At 52.9% G+C, this 15105-nt stretch overlaps 1 protein-coding gene across 7 annotated transcripts; it reads left to right on the forward strand.

Annotated features, from left to right (window-relative positions):
• Window positions 1-1006: 1006 nt before the first annotated feature.
• On the forward strand, window positions 1007-12706 carry CDK16 (cyclin dependent kinase 16). Of its 7 annotated transcripts, none has more exons than XM_081567177.1 (16): window positions 1007-1506; window positions 6581-6788; window positions 7396-7529; window positions 7631-7756; window positions 7843-7899; window positions 7987-8101; window positions 8759-8853; window positions 8951-9013; window positions 9269-9392; window positions 9594-9714; window positions 9824-9921; window positions 10006-10111; window positions 10193-10235; window positions 10383-10473; window positions 11257-11334; window positions 11435-12706. In XM_081567177.1, exons 2-16 carry the CDS (start codon window positions 6587-6589, stop codon window positions 11470-11472), a joined length of 1491 nt encoding a protein of 496 aa, XP_081423303.1. In that variant the 5' UTR covers window positions 1007-1506; window positions 6581-6586; the 3' UTR covers window positions 11473-12706. The 7 variants fall into 7 exon arrangements, 5 of the variants coding, with proteins under 5 accessions (XP_081423303.1, XP_081423304.1, XP_081423302.1 ...); XR_014076077.1 differs by lacking the exon at window positions 1007-1506 and adding an exon at window positions 1560-1950 and having other exon boundaries at window positions 10172-10235; XM_081567178.1 differs by lacking the exon at window positions 1007-1506 and adding an exon at window positions 1560-1987 and having other exon boundaries at window positions 6517-6788.
• The last annotated feature ends 2399 nt before the right edge of the window (window positions 12707-15105 follow it).

Genomic DNA, 15105 nt, shown 5'->3' on the forward strand with positions numbered 1-15105 from the left:
CCAGGCAAAGGGAATAGCAAGTGCAAAGTCCCTGAGACTGGATTGTGCCTGCTTTATTCAGGAACAGCTAGGATAATAGTACAGCTGGAGTGGAGTGAGAAGGGTAAGAAATGAGGCCTGGGAAGTGATGGACCTGAAAATCTGAGGTGGACTTTTGTCAAGTATTTCCACTTGTGACATGCTCTGGTAAATCCTTGTGTATGGCCAAGGGTGTCATAAAGGGAAGCCCAGAAGTGGTGGGGAATATGGCTTTAGATTGTGTAAAGATGTGCAATGGAGTCTACCTCTATTTGAACTGGGCTTGGTGATAGTGTAGGAGTTTTCCAGGCAGAGAGGGGTAAGGGATTAGGTTGGCTTGGCAATGCTTGACACACAACAGGCACCCAGTAAATAAAATGGAAAACTGGAGAGCTCAGGAGGTGGTGCAGGAGGGAGTCATGGGTGGGGCTCTGGTGGACCAGAAGAGATAGTTGAGAGGTGGCAGTTCAGTTCAGTCACTCAGTCATGCCTGACTATTTGCGACCCCAGGGACTACAGCACGTCAGGCTTCCCTGTCCATCACCAACTCCCGGAGCTTGCTCAAACCCCTGTCCATCGAGTCGGTGAAAAGTGGCAGTAAAACCCAATTTAGGGTGCAAGTCCTCGGGCGAAGGGAAAAAGACGTCCCCTTCCAAGTCAAAGCCCCAACCATGCCAAGTAATGCACTCGTCCCTTTAAAGGTCCGTCTTTCCCATCAGCCTAGGCTCCACCCTTTGAGTTTCGTTGATGGAGATGGGAGTGGCTAGAGACGGGATGAAATTCGATTGAGCGATCTTTTGACCAATCTTGCGAGGTATTTGACCTATTGCAAGAGGAGCTCAGAACAAAAAGGAGATCCGCCCCCTCCACGGCGAAGCCTATGAAAACCTGGCGGAGGTGTGGTCAGGACATCCAAATCACGCCTCTCCAGGCAGGCCACGCCCTTCATTCTTGCTCAGCCTCACCCCAGGGAGCAAATCCGATTGCCTGGGCGACACCTCAAAGGGCGGGGCTGCAAACGTTCACGGTTGGAATGAGCTCGCGGTCCTGGAGGAAGGCGGGGGAGCTGCTGGGCGGGGCTAGATTCTGTCCTATCTAAGGTGGTAAAGGCCAATGATTCTCCAGGCCGCCTCTCCGAGAAAAGTCATCTCGCGAACCTTTAAAATCCCTGCCCCCCGAGGCACCTCAGGGGACTAGGACTGACTGCCTCATCTGTCTTTTTCCTCCTTGCAAAAGTCCCGTTTTCTATTATGGGGATGTACCAAGTGAGACCCAGTAGGGTGAGCGAGTGGTGACCGGCACGCTGGTCACTGGCTGCTGCCTACTTCGGCGCTAGCAAACTTCTAGCAAGATTGGAACTCAGTACTAAATAACCTTTATACTTCCCCGCTGGCGCCGTTCCAGGGCCAGCGCCACATTCCCCAGTGGGCGCGCAATGGCCGCGCCCCCTCCCGCTGCGGACGGGTCTTTTGGTACCTGCAGTCCGAGGTGAGTCCCCTCCTTCCCACTTCACCCTTTCCAGCGCGTGCGTGCGCATGCGCGGAGCGCGGCGCGCGCAGCGGTTTGGCCGTTGGCTGTTCGGCCCTGGGATCCGCCGCGTCTCCGTGAGCAGTAGGCTCTGAACCGCGAGCCGCCGTGAGCTCTCGGATTCCAGCCGGCGCCAGCGAGCCCGGGGGCATCGCCCGCAGCGGCCAAGCTCATGGCCGGCTGAGCGGGACGCCGCCTCCGCCTCAGCCACCGCCGCCGCCGCCGCCGCCGCCTCCTCCTCAGCCGGCGGCGGCCCGGGCCCAGCAGCCATGGCCGAAGACTACTGGGACGGGCGCCTGCGGCGAACTGGAGGAGAAGGAGGTCGCGCGGCCTCAGCCCGGGCCGCCGCCCCAGGCGCCGCCGCGCCGGCCCCGCGGCACTGAGGTTGCTCGCGCGCCCCCGCCGGTGAGCGCGTTCACGAGGCATGGGGTGGGGGCTGCTCGTCTTCCTACAGATCCAACCCAGACCCCGGGCGGTGCCCTGGGGTCTGGGCTGCACCGCTGGCCTGTGCCCCCTCCCCCAGCGAGTTTCCCAGAATGCACCGGGCGGGGGGGTCATTCAGGGCCTCACTGACCTTGGCCCCGCCCTGGGCCTGGTCTGGGAGCTAGGGATGGGAAGTACTATGGGTGCTAGTGGGGAGTAGGGTGATCGAAGGACCAGGGGGTGTGTAAATGGGTGGCAGATTGGTGAAAGACTAGAGGTTTGCTAACGGGGGCCTCAGCTGTGAAGGGGTCAGAGCATGTGGTAATAAGTCTTACCGCTGTGTAAGGTTTTGAGGCTCAGTGTGTGCTAGCAGAGGGGCGGTGCTGGGCCCGAGGATGAATAACAAGGAAGAGGACGTCAGAGGAGTGCTGAAATATGCAAATGGGGTTATAGCTGTAGAAAGGCCCTGTGGGTGTTGCTGGTGGATAAGGTGGTAGAGGTGCCGGAAGGTTCGCTGGTGGGATCAGAGCTCTGAGGTCCTATGTGTGGTAAGGGAGTCACGATGGTGTTAACACTGTGTATTTGTCCATGAGGGACTGCAGGGTTTGAGGATACAGTATGCTCATAGAGGGGAGGGTCCAGTGTTGAGAGGGTGCCAGTGGGGGTCGTAGCTCTCAAGAGTATGTGCATATGGTAATAAAGGTCTGGGCAGTATAAGGCCAGTATAATGAGGGCAGACCGGTGGAAGACCTGAGCCCTGTGCTAATTGGTGTCAGAGTTGTGGATATATGTGTGTGGGGAGTGGGGATTGGTGGTGAGGGAAGAATCTTAGCATTGTAAGAGGTTCATTGTATTAAGGATCAAAATGGTGTGAGATGAGTGTGTATCCATGAGGTCAAGAGATGTGAGATTGTGTGTATGTGTGTGTGTGTTAGACACTCAGCCGTGGCCGACTCTTTGCGATCCCTTGGATTGTAGCCCGCCAGGCTCCTCTGTCCATGGGGATTCTCAAGGCAAGAATACTGGGGGGGGTGGGTTGCCATGCCCTTTTCCGGGGGATCTTCCCAACCCAGGGATCGAACCTGGGTCTCCCACATAGAAGGCAGATTCTTTACTATCTGAGCCACCAGGACGTCCTATAAAGAAGAGGCAGGGTAATGTATGAAGTTCTAGTGACTGCTCATGTGGGTTTAGTGACAGAGGTATGTAAATGTGTGTCACTGTGGGGAGAATCAGAGCAGTATGAGTTCTGGAATATGCTAGTGAGTGTTGGAATATGCTAGTGAGTGTCAGAATATTGTAAAGAGAGTGTGTTCCTGAGTGCCTGAGATTTGTTGAGGTTCCAGGGAATGCTAATGGGGGATAGAGCTATGGACAAGATCTTCTGTGCAATAAAGAAGATGAAGGCTGTGAACGGATCCAGCTGTCAATAAACAGGGGTTATAGCTATGGAGGAGTTGAAGTAAAGAGAAATAAAAGACAAGAATATGTGATGGTCTAGGTGTGCTAAAGTGGATTAGAGCCATGGAGGGCTGAAGTGTGCTACTGTGGTTCTGGGCTGGATGAAGATCTGTGTGGGCTAATGAGGGTCAGGCCATTATAGAACAGCATGTTAGTGTGTCCCTGGAGAACGGGGCTGAGTACGGGTTCAGGGTGTGCTAATGGGGAGGCACTGTGAGGCCCGGTGCGTGCTAATAGGGGTCAGGGTGAAGTGAAGGTCCAGCCTGTGCTGATGGGAAGTGGGGGGACAGGGTAGTGGGAGGACCAGAAGACATGTTAATAATGATCACAGCTGTGGAAGGGTCTGAGTGTGGACAAAAACAGGTTCAGGGATCTTCAAGATTCACTTTGTGTTAATGGGATTCAGGGCAGTGCAAAGGTCCAGTGAGTGCTAATGTAGGTTACCCTCTACAGCTGTAGAGGGTCCCAAGTGCATGTAAATAGGGATCAGAATCTTGCTGGGGGAACAGTGAGTGCTGTGGAGAAGCTAACAGGCAGCATGTGGTGCTAAGAGTTAACTTAGAGGAGCCGGCTGGGTGCTAACAGAGTTCAGTGTTCTGTTGAGGCTTTGTATGCTAATAGGTTCAAAGATAAATAGGGACATTGCGGTGCTGTTGGCAGTTAAAATGCAGAGAAGCCTTCCTGAGGGTCCAGTGTGTACTGAGGGAAGCAGGACACTGTGAGAGTCCAGTGTGTGCTTATGAGATGTGCCTGAACAGAATGAGGATGGTATGTTCCTATGGGAGTTACTAGAATGTGATAATTGTGTCCTCAGTGGCTGGTGTAATGTGAGGTGGTGAGTATCCTTGGGTATGAAAATATTTTGAGGATGGAAACATCCCCTTGGGGAGTCAAAAAGAACATATGTCCTTTTTTTGAGTGTGGTTGTATATCCAGTTTCTTGCTCCCTCATTCACTATTCTAAAATCTAAAAATCTGAGAAAACTGAGATGATATTTAAAAGTTTTACTGCATGTTAATGTTCAAGTGTCTCTGCTCACAGGACCCTGTGCAGGGTCCCCCTGCTGGGGACATTGCATGAAACACAGGTTTTGTACCCCCGTCTTCCTAAGATCACCCCAAAACTAAGCTCTGGAACATGTCCAGCCCTTGGAGTTTCCACTTAGAGGTCATGGACCCATGGCTCCTTCCTCATCCTCCATCCAGGCCTACTTACAATACCCCCCCAGATCCTCTATTCCCTGCCACAAGAGGCAAAACAACTGGGTATCCATGCCGTATGGACGGACACAAGACAGTCTTTGGGGACTGGCCCTGCTTCACCTTCCTCAGCCTCAGGTCCAGTGTTCACCCTCCTGGGTCAGGATTTTTTTTTTTGCTCTTGTTATACCAGATTGGACTTCATCCTCTTTATTGAGGTCTTTTCTGCTAGGCTGGCCCCTCTACCCTTCTGGGGGTGATGAATTCAGGCAGGCAGAAGTGGGGTGTGGGGACCACTGGGGTAAGCACCTGATTTCACGGTGACAGATGACTCACTTCTCTCCTCAAATCCAGCCCCAGCCCCAGCCCCAGCCCCAGCCTCCTATCTAGCTCTGCTTCCCTTGGGCCCAGGGCCATTTTAGGCCCTGCTGTGAGTCCAGATGGTCCCTGGGCCAGGTCTTTCCCCCTCCTTGCTGGCCCAGAGCCCAGGAGGGAGCAGAAGAAGGCCGGCCTAAGCCTTTTGGTGGCCCCGTTCCTGCCAGCAGCCCCATCTAGGTCATCTTCTTGCCAATGCCAGTGTCCCTGGGCCACCTTGTCTGGGGTTGTTAATGAGTAGCAGGGACTCACCCTGACAAATGTTGGTCCTAGGTCCTTAGCTCCTGATTCATTAATTTTATGCCATGAGCACTTTTTGAGGACCTACTCTGTATCAGTCACTGTTCCAGGTCCTCAGGATATAGCTGTGACCTAAACAGACATCCGTCTATCTTGGCAGAGCTGATCTTCTAGTTATGGTGGTGAGGAGACAGTAAAGAATAAAGAAACCAATAAGTAGATGGTGTCATTTCTGAGGAGATGATAAGTGCTGAGGGGACAATTGACAAGGTGAGGGAGCTCAGGATGGTTCGGATTTTAAATAGGGTTATTCATGGTTATCTATGAAAAAAAGTGATATTTGAGCAGTGACCTAAAAGGGATGAGGGGGTGAGCTACTTTGAAATCTAGGGGAAGAGTATTCTAAGTACCGGGAACAGCCATTGCAAAGGCCCTGAGGAGGGATTTTTGGGTATGGTTGCAAAACAGCAACGAGCAGTGAGGTGAGGCCAGAAGGGTAGTAGTGTGAGTGGGGTAAGACCGTGTGGGCCACATGAAGAACTGAGACGTTTATTTGGGGTGATAGGGTCACATGGTACATTCTCAGCTAGACAAGAAATGTGACCTGGCTTGTAAAAATCTCAGTGGGACCCTGTGGTCCAAACGTGATTGAACCTTTCCAGCAACTCAGGACAGCTGGTATACTTTGAGATCCCCCCACAACCCTACCCAGTGGTTGGGTCTGGGCAGGAAACCTCTCCCTCTCCCTGCACCCCTCATCTGGGTAGCCCAGTGGGGTAGTCCACTAGTCACCTTGACGATGGTTGCTGGGGGAGGCGAGAGGGACCTTGTGGGGAGCTTTCTGCCTTGGCAGTTGGGGGTGATGTGGGGCTGGTGCCAGCGGAACATGCCATTGTATAGACATCCCTGGGGCCGTGTCAGTGGCCTCAGGGTCCTGAGAGAGTCCTCCACCTCAACAATGGCTGGGTCCATCAGTGCCGCTGCACCTGAGAATGCCTGCTGTAGAGCCCTCTGCTCCCACAGTGAGGCTGCCCCCAAAGAGGCCAACACTTCACCAATTGTGCCCTTTCCCTCAGCCAGCCACCCAAGCCTTAGTACCCAGGTGGGCTCTTAGGAGCAGAGTCTGCTGGGGCTGGTTGGTGTAGGTGGCAGGCACTGACTAAGGTCTCCATCCATGCCAGCTTTCCAGGAATCCTGCATGATTCCAGGGTTCCACAGTGGTTGGGTGGGCACTGCTGCAGGTTCTTGTCAGTGCACCTCACTGGGTTTTAGGGGGCCCGTGTGGGTCAGGCGACTGCTAGGGTGGGACCCATTCCCATCCCAACCCCCTGCTCAGGTCGCCATGGATCGGATGAAGAAGATCAAACGGCAGCTGTCAATGACACTCCGAGGGGGCCGAGGTATAGATAAGACCAATGGTGCCCCTGAACAGATAGGCCTGGATGAGAGTGGTGGGGACGGCGGCAGTGACCTTGGAGAGGCCCCCACACGTGCTGCCCCTGGGGAACCTCGCTCTGTACGGGGCCCACTCAGCTCTGCACCAGGTGGGTCCACTGACCATTCCCACGCCTAACCTGGTCCCCAGGGGTGCTGCCTGCCAACTGATTTCTTCTTAGACTTGTATTATTTTCACTTGCCTTTCTCCATTTTCTCCCCCACCTCTGCTATCCTTGCTCAACACCCTCTCTCTGTTGTCCATCTGTGCCCCTTTCCTTGGCTTTGTGCCCAGGTCTCAGGGGGGAGGAAGGGTGCCCCGCCTGCCACAGCTGCCCCAAGCCTTCCTCTGCCCTTCTGCGCTCTGTGACAGCCCCTTCAGGCCTCCTGGCACCTGCCTGCCCCAGGCCTGCCTTCCCCAGGGCATTCGGCTACTTCTGCCACTGCCTGCCCACTGACCCTGGGCAAGCCACAGTCTCAGCTCGCCGCTGACACGGGGTGCTCCACTAGGTGACTATTGCCCCCCCTGCCCAATTCAACCTGTCTTGACCTGTGTGAACCTCCCGGGGCCTTCCCACCCTCTCCCTGAGGAACTCCAGGCTGCTCTGGAGTCCATGTGCGTACATGTGTGATGAGGGAATGTGTTATGGGGGTGGGGGGATTTGTCCTGGGGCTCGTGAGCCCACCTGGTGTGCCCTCCCCTGTCCCCACTACCAGAGATTGTGCATGAGGACTTGAAGATGGGGTCTGATGGGGAAAGTGACCAGGCTTCAGCCACGTCCTCCGATGAGGTGCAATCACCAGTGAGGGTGCGCATGCGCAACCACCCCCCACGCAAGATCTCCACTGAGGTGCTTAACTCCTTCTCCGGGCAGTGGTGGGGCTGGAAAAAAAGGGTTGGATCTGGAGATTTATAGCTCATGGTCCTGTTTCTCCCCCACTTGGCTGCTAGGACATCAACAAACGCCTGTCACTACCAGCCGACATCCGGCTGCCTGAGGGCTACCTTGAGAAGCTGACCCTCAACAGCCCCATCTTTGACAAGCCCCTCAGCCGCCGTCTCCGCCGTGTCAGCCTGGTGAGCATCTTCTGTTCCTGTCCTCCTTTTCCTCCTCCCAGTCCCTTCCACTGAGCCTACTTCAGTCTGCCTCCTTTACCCGACAGTCTGAGATCGGCTTTGGGAAACTGGAGACCTACATCAAGCTGGACAAGCTGGGAGAGGTGAGAGCCAGCCAGGAGGCCCATGGTAAGGCTGGGGATCAGTGGGAGGTCCCTGTAGCCTCATAGCTTCTCTCCTGTCAATTCCAGGGTACCTATGCCACTGTCTACAAAGGCAAAAGCAAGCTCACAGACAACCTTGTGGCACTCAAGGAGATCAGACTGGAACACGAAGAGGGGGCACCCTGCACCGCCATCCGGGAAGGTACAGGTCCCACCCCATCTGTTCCAGGCTTCCCAGGCTCTCCCCACAGTGTGTATGCGCACATACACACTCATAGTGAGGATAGGACTGGGGGTTCTGGGACTTCTCTCGTGGTGCTCTGGGCTTCACCCACATATCCAGATAATAAATCAGGGTAACCAGGAGTCTTGCTGTGTTGAGAAGAGGCAGGTAAATTGTTTGCCTTGGTTCTGGGAATATCCCTGAAGTGCTCACCAGTTTATTTGACACAATAGTTTCTAGTCAGAATATCACATAAAATGAATCTGAACTGTATAGAAATTGAGTGTGCAAACTCATTTTCACATGAAGCTGCAGGTCTGTATACTGAGGGTTGGAACAAGGGCCCTTTCCATAACCAAAAACTGGTTGTGAAGATCTAGTGTCATGTAAGCCTAGAGCTGTGATCCCAGGTTCTGGCTCTGTACTCTTCTCTGAGCCTTAGTTTCCATGTCTGGAACTTGGGGACACACCTTCTTCCTGATAGCAGCTGGGTTGGAGTGGACTGTGAGCCACCATCCCAAACCACACAGGGAAAGGAGGAAACCCTGGGCTTGACCCCCTTTAGTCCTCTTCCTCGCCTCTGTCCTGAGCGTGGGCCTTGACTCTTCCCCTGTCCCAACTCCCTGCTTCCTGCAGTGTCCCTGCTCAAGGATCTCAAACACGCCAACATCGTCACGCTACACGACATTATTCACACGGAGAAGTCCCTCACCCTTGTCTTTGAGTACCTGGTAAGATTGGGTGGCTATGGGTCCTAGGGGAGGTGGGGAGGTGGCCAGGAGCCACAGGATGTGACCCTCTTTCTTCTACCTGCTCTTCTCTCCTCAGGACAAGGACCTGAAGCAGTACCTGGATGACTGTGGGAACATCATCAACATGCACAACGTGAAAGTGGGTGTGGGGCAGGAAGCAGGGGCACAAGGGGGCCCCCCCACTCACCCACTCCACCCCACAAATCTCCCAGAAACAGACGTTTCCCGTTTGGCTTTTTTGCTGGGAGCCCTTGAAGGGCATTGGGACCCTATCCTCTATTTGTGAGACAAGGCTCTGGGCTCAGTGCTTGTGTTTGGGAGGGGGAGCAGTGCCTGCTTGGGGTCAGGCTGCTGGCTACTGTTTGACCACTGCCTGCCATTCCTGGGTCCCCAGCTGTTCCTGTTCCAGCTGCTCCGTGGCCTGGCCTACTGCCACCGGCAGAAGGTGCTACACCGAGACCTCAAGCCACAGAACCTACTCATCAATGAGCGAGGAGAGCTCAAGCTGGCCGACTTCGGTACCCCTGGCCTCCCCCTTCATCCCAGTGATCCCCTAACCTTACTCTCCCAGCCCTTCCTTCCCCCTGACCACCTCGTCTCAGTCCCTACCCTTCAGCCTCTCTAGGCTTCACTTGGGAAGCCCTCAGTCCCAACCACATTCTCCCCCAGACGGCCCATGACCTCCTCAATTCCAGCTGCTCGTTATCTCCACCTACCAGGCCTGGCTCGGGCCAAGTCAATTCCAACGAAGACCTACTCCAACGAGGTGGTAACACTGTGGTACCGGCCCCCTGACATCCTGCTCGGGTCCACGGACTACTCCACTCAGATTGACATGTGGTAAGGACAGGCTGAAGCGTGGCAGGGGCCATGCAGTAAGGGGGAGTGGCTTGGTCACAGCAGCCAACCAGCCAACTACCTGCCTATTCACTGTGTTCTCCCTGCCCAGGGGTGTGGGCTGCATCTTCTATGAGATGGCCACAGGCCGGCCCCTCTTCCCAGGCTCCACGGTTGAGGAACAGCTGCACTTCATCTTCCGCATCTTGGGTAAGGAGGCATGAGCCCTAGGAGCTGTGGGGACATGCTGGGAGGCCCTGTGAGATGCTTAGGATAACTCTGCTTCCCTGCCAGGAACCCCAAATGAAGATACATGGCCAGGCATCCTGTCCAATGAAGAGTTCAGGACATACAACTACCCCAAGTACCGAGCCGAGGCCCTTTTGAGCCATGCACCCCGGTGAGGCTGGTGGGTGGGTGGCTGTTAGGGGCCAGAGTACCCAAACTCAGTTTAAAACAGGTCCCCTTGTCCTTGAGGTAGAATTGACAGCGACGGGGCTGACCTCCTCACCAAGCTGCTGCAGGTGAGACCACTTTCCTGGCCCACTCCAGGGGGCTAGCGGATTCCAGGTGTGGGGAAACAGCTACAGGGGCAGGGTCTGGGGCGGGGAGGAAGAGAAGCCTACTTGTTGAAAGTGTCAATACTCCTCCACCCCAACACACACACTCAGTTTGAAGGTCGCAATCGGATCTCCGCAGAGGATGCCATGAAACATCCATTCTTCCTCAGTCTGGGGGATCGGATCCACAAACTTCCTGACAGTGAGTGGGGCTGGGGAATGGACCAGCTGGTGGGGGGCTTTGTGGAACAGGATTGCTGCAGGTAGCTGGGCAGTTGTGTTGCGCTGTAGCTGTGCCACCTCTAATGGAGTGAGGCATATGCCCTTGTTCACATATGTGATATGTTGTTTCTTACAAAAAAGTTTTTTAGCTTTCAGTTTCTTTTACCTTTCATGGAAATTTTCAAACATAATACCTGAGAGAACATCCATCACTTTACCTTAAAATCCCATATATTTATGTATTAGACCAAGTAATATGGTCTATTATTATTATATATTGAATCAAATAAGTCCCCAAGTACTCCAACAAGTGATCAACTCATGGCCAGAGTGGTTTTACCTATATTCACTCTGATTATTTTAAATGAAGTCCCAGATTCATCATTCATCTATATACAAATTCAGCGAGTACCTCTAAAATATTTTCTTAAGCACAACAATAATACAATAATCACATTAAAAAAAACACATTGGATTAATCTCAGTCACAACCCAAACATCATCCATCATCTAGACTTAACAGGTGGTAATTGCAATACCACTATCACACTTGACAAAATTAATAATTTCTCATTGTCATGTAATAGTCTACATTCCATTTTCCCTAGTGGTAGCTGGTTTATGTGTGAGATTACTTGACCGATGAACGTCAAGACTCAAAGAAAAGGCAGCTTTTTCTAATTGCCCTGATGGGGCCACATGGGAGGTGGTCCTGGATGGCCTCATGGGTCATGCCCCACTTCTGTCTCTCCTCCACCCACAGCTACTTCCATATTTGCACTAAAGGAGATCCAGCTACAAAAGGAGGCCAGCATTCGATCTTCATCAATGCCTGACTCAGGTAAGTGTACGTGTGACCCTTGCCCTCTTCCCTGCCCCACGCCCCCCATCAACTTACCTGCTTGCTCACCAACAGCCATCCGCTCTGCTTTCCCCTGCAGGCAGGCCAGCTTACCGAGTGGTGGACACCGAATTCTAAGCCACAAACCGAGGCCCCAGCAAGCAGCAGCTGGAGGGATGCCACACCCCTCACAGGGCAGCCCCCAACTGCATCCTCCCTGCTTGCTGCCTGCCTACCTGCCTGACTCATGCTCCCATGCCCACATGTCCCCTGCTGCCTGTCTGAACACCCGACCATTGGCCTGTTGGCCCACCCATTGGCCTGTCTGCTGGGTGCTAACAAAGCTCTCATCGCTCCTTCGCCTGGTCTGTCTGTCTGTCTGTCTGTCTGTGTCTCCTTCTCTCTCTGTCTTGGTAGTTGCCGGTGGACAGCGTGGCCGTGCCAGCCTCCTACACTGAGGCCAGGCCTAGACCCCTCCCCATCATACCCTCCCCCAGGACCACTACCCCACTACCAGGGGTCTGGAGCTAGCCCAGGTTGGGGATCTCAACTCAGACAAGACATGGTGATGCCTTGGGTCTGAGGCTCCCCTTCCTGCTTTCCTGCCTCATGTTGTGTGGGCCTTGTTTGTTTGTTTCATTCATTGTTGTTTTTTTAATTATTTTAAATGAGGTTTTCATTTTTTAAATGCAATATCTCTGTATACAGACTGCTGGGCCCCACTCACTGTGTGTGGCCCTCCCACAGTATTTTGTGCAATGAAGCCCTGCTCCCAGTCTTTTCATGGCAGGGACATAGCCCCTGTTCAAAACCCTGATCATTACCAGACCCTGGGGTCAGCTAAGGGAAAGCATGCCTTGACAACTCGCCTTCCAACCCCCACCTGCCATCCCCAGCCGCAGGGGGACTTGGGGACTACTGGAGACTCTCTGGGAGATGGATGAGGTGGGGGGCCCCCACTCTTTCCCTCCTGCAGTCCTATAGCTGGGGCTTCCTTCTCAGGGTCTCCCTAGCCCAGCCCTCCTGCCCCCATCCCGCACGGTGCTGTTGAGTAGGGGCCCTGCCAGGAACTGACCAACTCAGTGATGGAGCCATAGTGTGTATATGCGCACAAGCAGGGACAGAGGGGTGCATGGGAGGTTGTGCCCAGGCATTACCCCCTAACCTCTGGGGAAAGTGAGACAGGGCAGGGACAGTCTCTGGGTCAATCCCCAGATGGGTGGTTACCTTCCCTTCCTTCACTCTAAACCCTGGGGCCCTCAAATGGGGTGGGAGGGCAGGGGCAGGGGCCCTCCTAGGGTAGTTGGGAGGGGTGGGTTCCTGAATGCACCGTAATCGCTGTATGAAATATTAAAAAGTCTAAAGTGAAAAACCTGATTGCAAATCCCTGTGGGGGTGGGCTCAACTCAGGGTGAGTATTGGGACCTTGGAGAATTCACACTTGGTGCCTGTTATCTAGAAGAGCACTGTGAGTGGGCCAGGGATGTGTCAGGACTATGAAAAAGCATCTGAGGGTTTGCACATACCATGGTGGAACATCGAGTTGAAGCAGGTAGGGCAGGCTGTATAGAGGATGGGCTAAGGATTGAGCAGAGAGGACTTAGATTTACCCCAGAATATGAGGAAAACAGAGGATAGACTGTTAGGTATGGAGAGGCTGTTTCTTTGAAAGACACTTGGAAGGCCCAATAAAACCAGGAGTTGGGGAGATAAGGCAGAGAAACCCAGTATGACTAAGACATGTCTAACTGGCCTTGAGGCAGGCCAGTTGGAGAGGGAATAGGATAGGGTAGATTTTAAACCACGGAGAAGATAGGGGAATCTTTTTAATGTGTGGGTCAAATTTAGGACTAGGGCCATTGATGGAAGTTTAGGTTATTGGTATCTAGGAAGTTATGGAAACCACGGACATGTACAAGATGACCGTGGAAAGAATGCAATGGTTTGTGAGGCCAGAGGTCCAGAGACAGCCTGGGACTCAAGATGAGGCTTTGATTTCCTCTGTCCTCGGAGGACAGAGGCTAGCCCTGTCCACCATCTTCAGCAAGGCCTAGGATAGATTTCCAGGCAGAAGACGTGGGGTGGGCAGGGCCTGGCAAATGCTATAGGAAATGCAAGCCTAAGTGGCTGGTTGCTGAAGTCCAGCATTGGCAGTGGACCTCTACTGTGTCCCTGTAAGCACTCTTGTGATAGTCTACAGCCTTATGGTTCCACGATGACTGTAAAGTCCCCAAAGACGGGATAGCAAGCAAGGAAAACCACCCCTCCACCCGCCATTTCCTTGTAACAGCTAAAACTGTTAAGCTCCTCAGCAGACTCCTTGTGCCATCCTTTGGCTAGAATCAGTTGACATGGCCACTTCTGATAGCAAGGGAGGTGGGAAAAATGAAGACCTTGCAAAAGGGGACAAGATTGCCAGGCTGGACTTAGGACTAGAATTCACCCAACTGCTCTCAGAACTGGTAGGGTCATCAGTGTGGGCAGAGATTGGTCTCTCAAAAGTGGAGAAATCAAGCCTAGGGAGGGAGGCCTCTTGTTGGATTGTAGGAAGGACAGGCTTCAAATTAAATGGGGAGGAGGTGTCTGCAGATGGGCAATGAGAGTCAGTTCAGAGAACCTGACAGGGCCTCTATCTACCATGTGCCAGACCCAACTCAAATGCCACTTGACAGATCCTGAGGTGAAATGGCTGCTCCCTTTGCTCTCTGAAAGATTACACAACTGAGTTTTGACCCCCTCATCTGTGCCAGGTCTGAGCTGGAGGCTGGCATCAGTAATTCACAATTCCTGTCCCACCGAAGTTAACTGAAAATAGAGGTAAATTGTGAGATCATGTGTATTGGTGGCAGTGGGGTTTGAAATTTTGCAAAGAAGGGGTACTTTGGACACCTGTGTGTGCATGGGCCCAAAGGTGTGAAAAAGCAAGATGTGTGTTTACCTGTGGGAATGGGTAGTGATAGGGAAATACACTGAAACAGACCCAGAATCATGAGCCTGTCTTAGGAAGCTTGTGCGATGGTTAGGTGGGGACAGCCAATAGGCAGGTGGATATAAGGGAGCCAAAGAGGGAAATTTTAGGTATCACCAACATGGAGGGCTGGGAGCACCAGCAGAGAAAATGTAGACATAGACTAGAGCAGCAGTTCTCAGCAGGAGATAATCTCCCCCACCCGCAGAGGAAGTTTTGCAACTGGGAGATGCGACTGGAATCGAGCAGGTAGTGGCCAGCGATGCAGCTAAACATCCTACAATGCTTCCTACAACAGAAATGTCAATGGTGCCTAAGTTGAAAAAAACTCTGGTGCAGTGGACTGGTTCTCAAACTTTTGGTCTCAGAATTCCTTCATAGTCCTAAGAATTAAGGCTATCCAAAGATCTTTTGCTTATGTCATGCAGTCTCTGGAAAATTCCACAGCACATGCAATAGAAAATGACCATGAAAAAGTCTTGTCGTGAATAGTTTTGACTTTGTGAACCCTGAAAGGGTCTCCTGAACGGGTAGAAAGCCAAAAAGGACCCTAGTTTGAAAATCTCTGGCCTGGAATTTAAAGGTGGCACCTCTGAAACTGGAATTCCTGAGTTCCAACCACAACTTCACTACTTACTAGTGGGGCAAAGTGAATTAACGTTTCTGGTCCTCAACATCCCCATTGTTTCCCATAGGCAACCTCCTGCCTAAGACTACTATTTATGTGCAATAAAACACCTGAACAGGGCCAACTATTATCAGTGCTGTAACTCCAATAAATATACCTGGCCTGGGGCTGATTT

Source organism: Giraffa tippelskirchi, chromosome X (assembly GCF_054371585.1).
Source record: "Giraffa tippelskirchi isolate mGirTip1 chromosome X, T2T-mGirTip1v1.2.pri, whole genome shotgun sequence".
Taxonomy (NCBI): domain Eukaryota; kingdom Metazoa; phylum Chordata; class Mammalia; order Artiodactyla; family Giraffidae; genus Giraffa; species Giraffa tippelskirchi.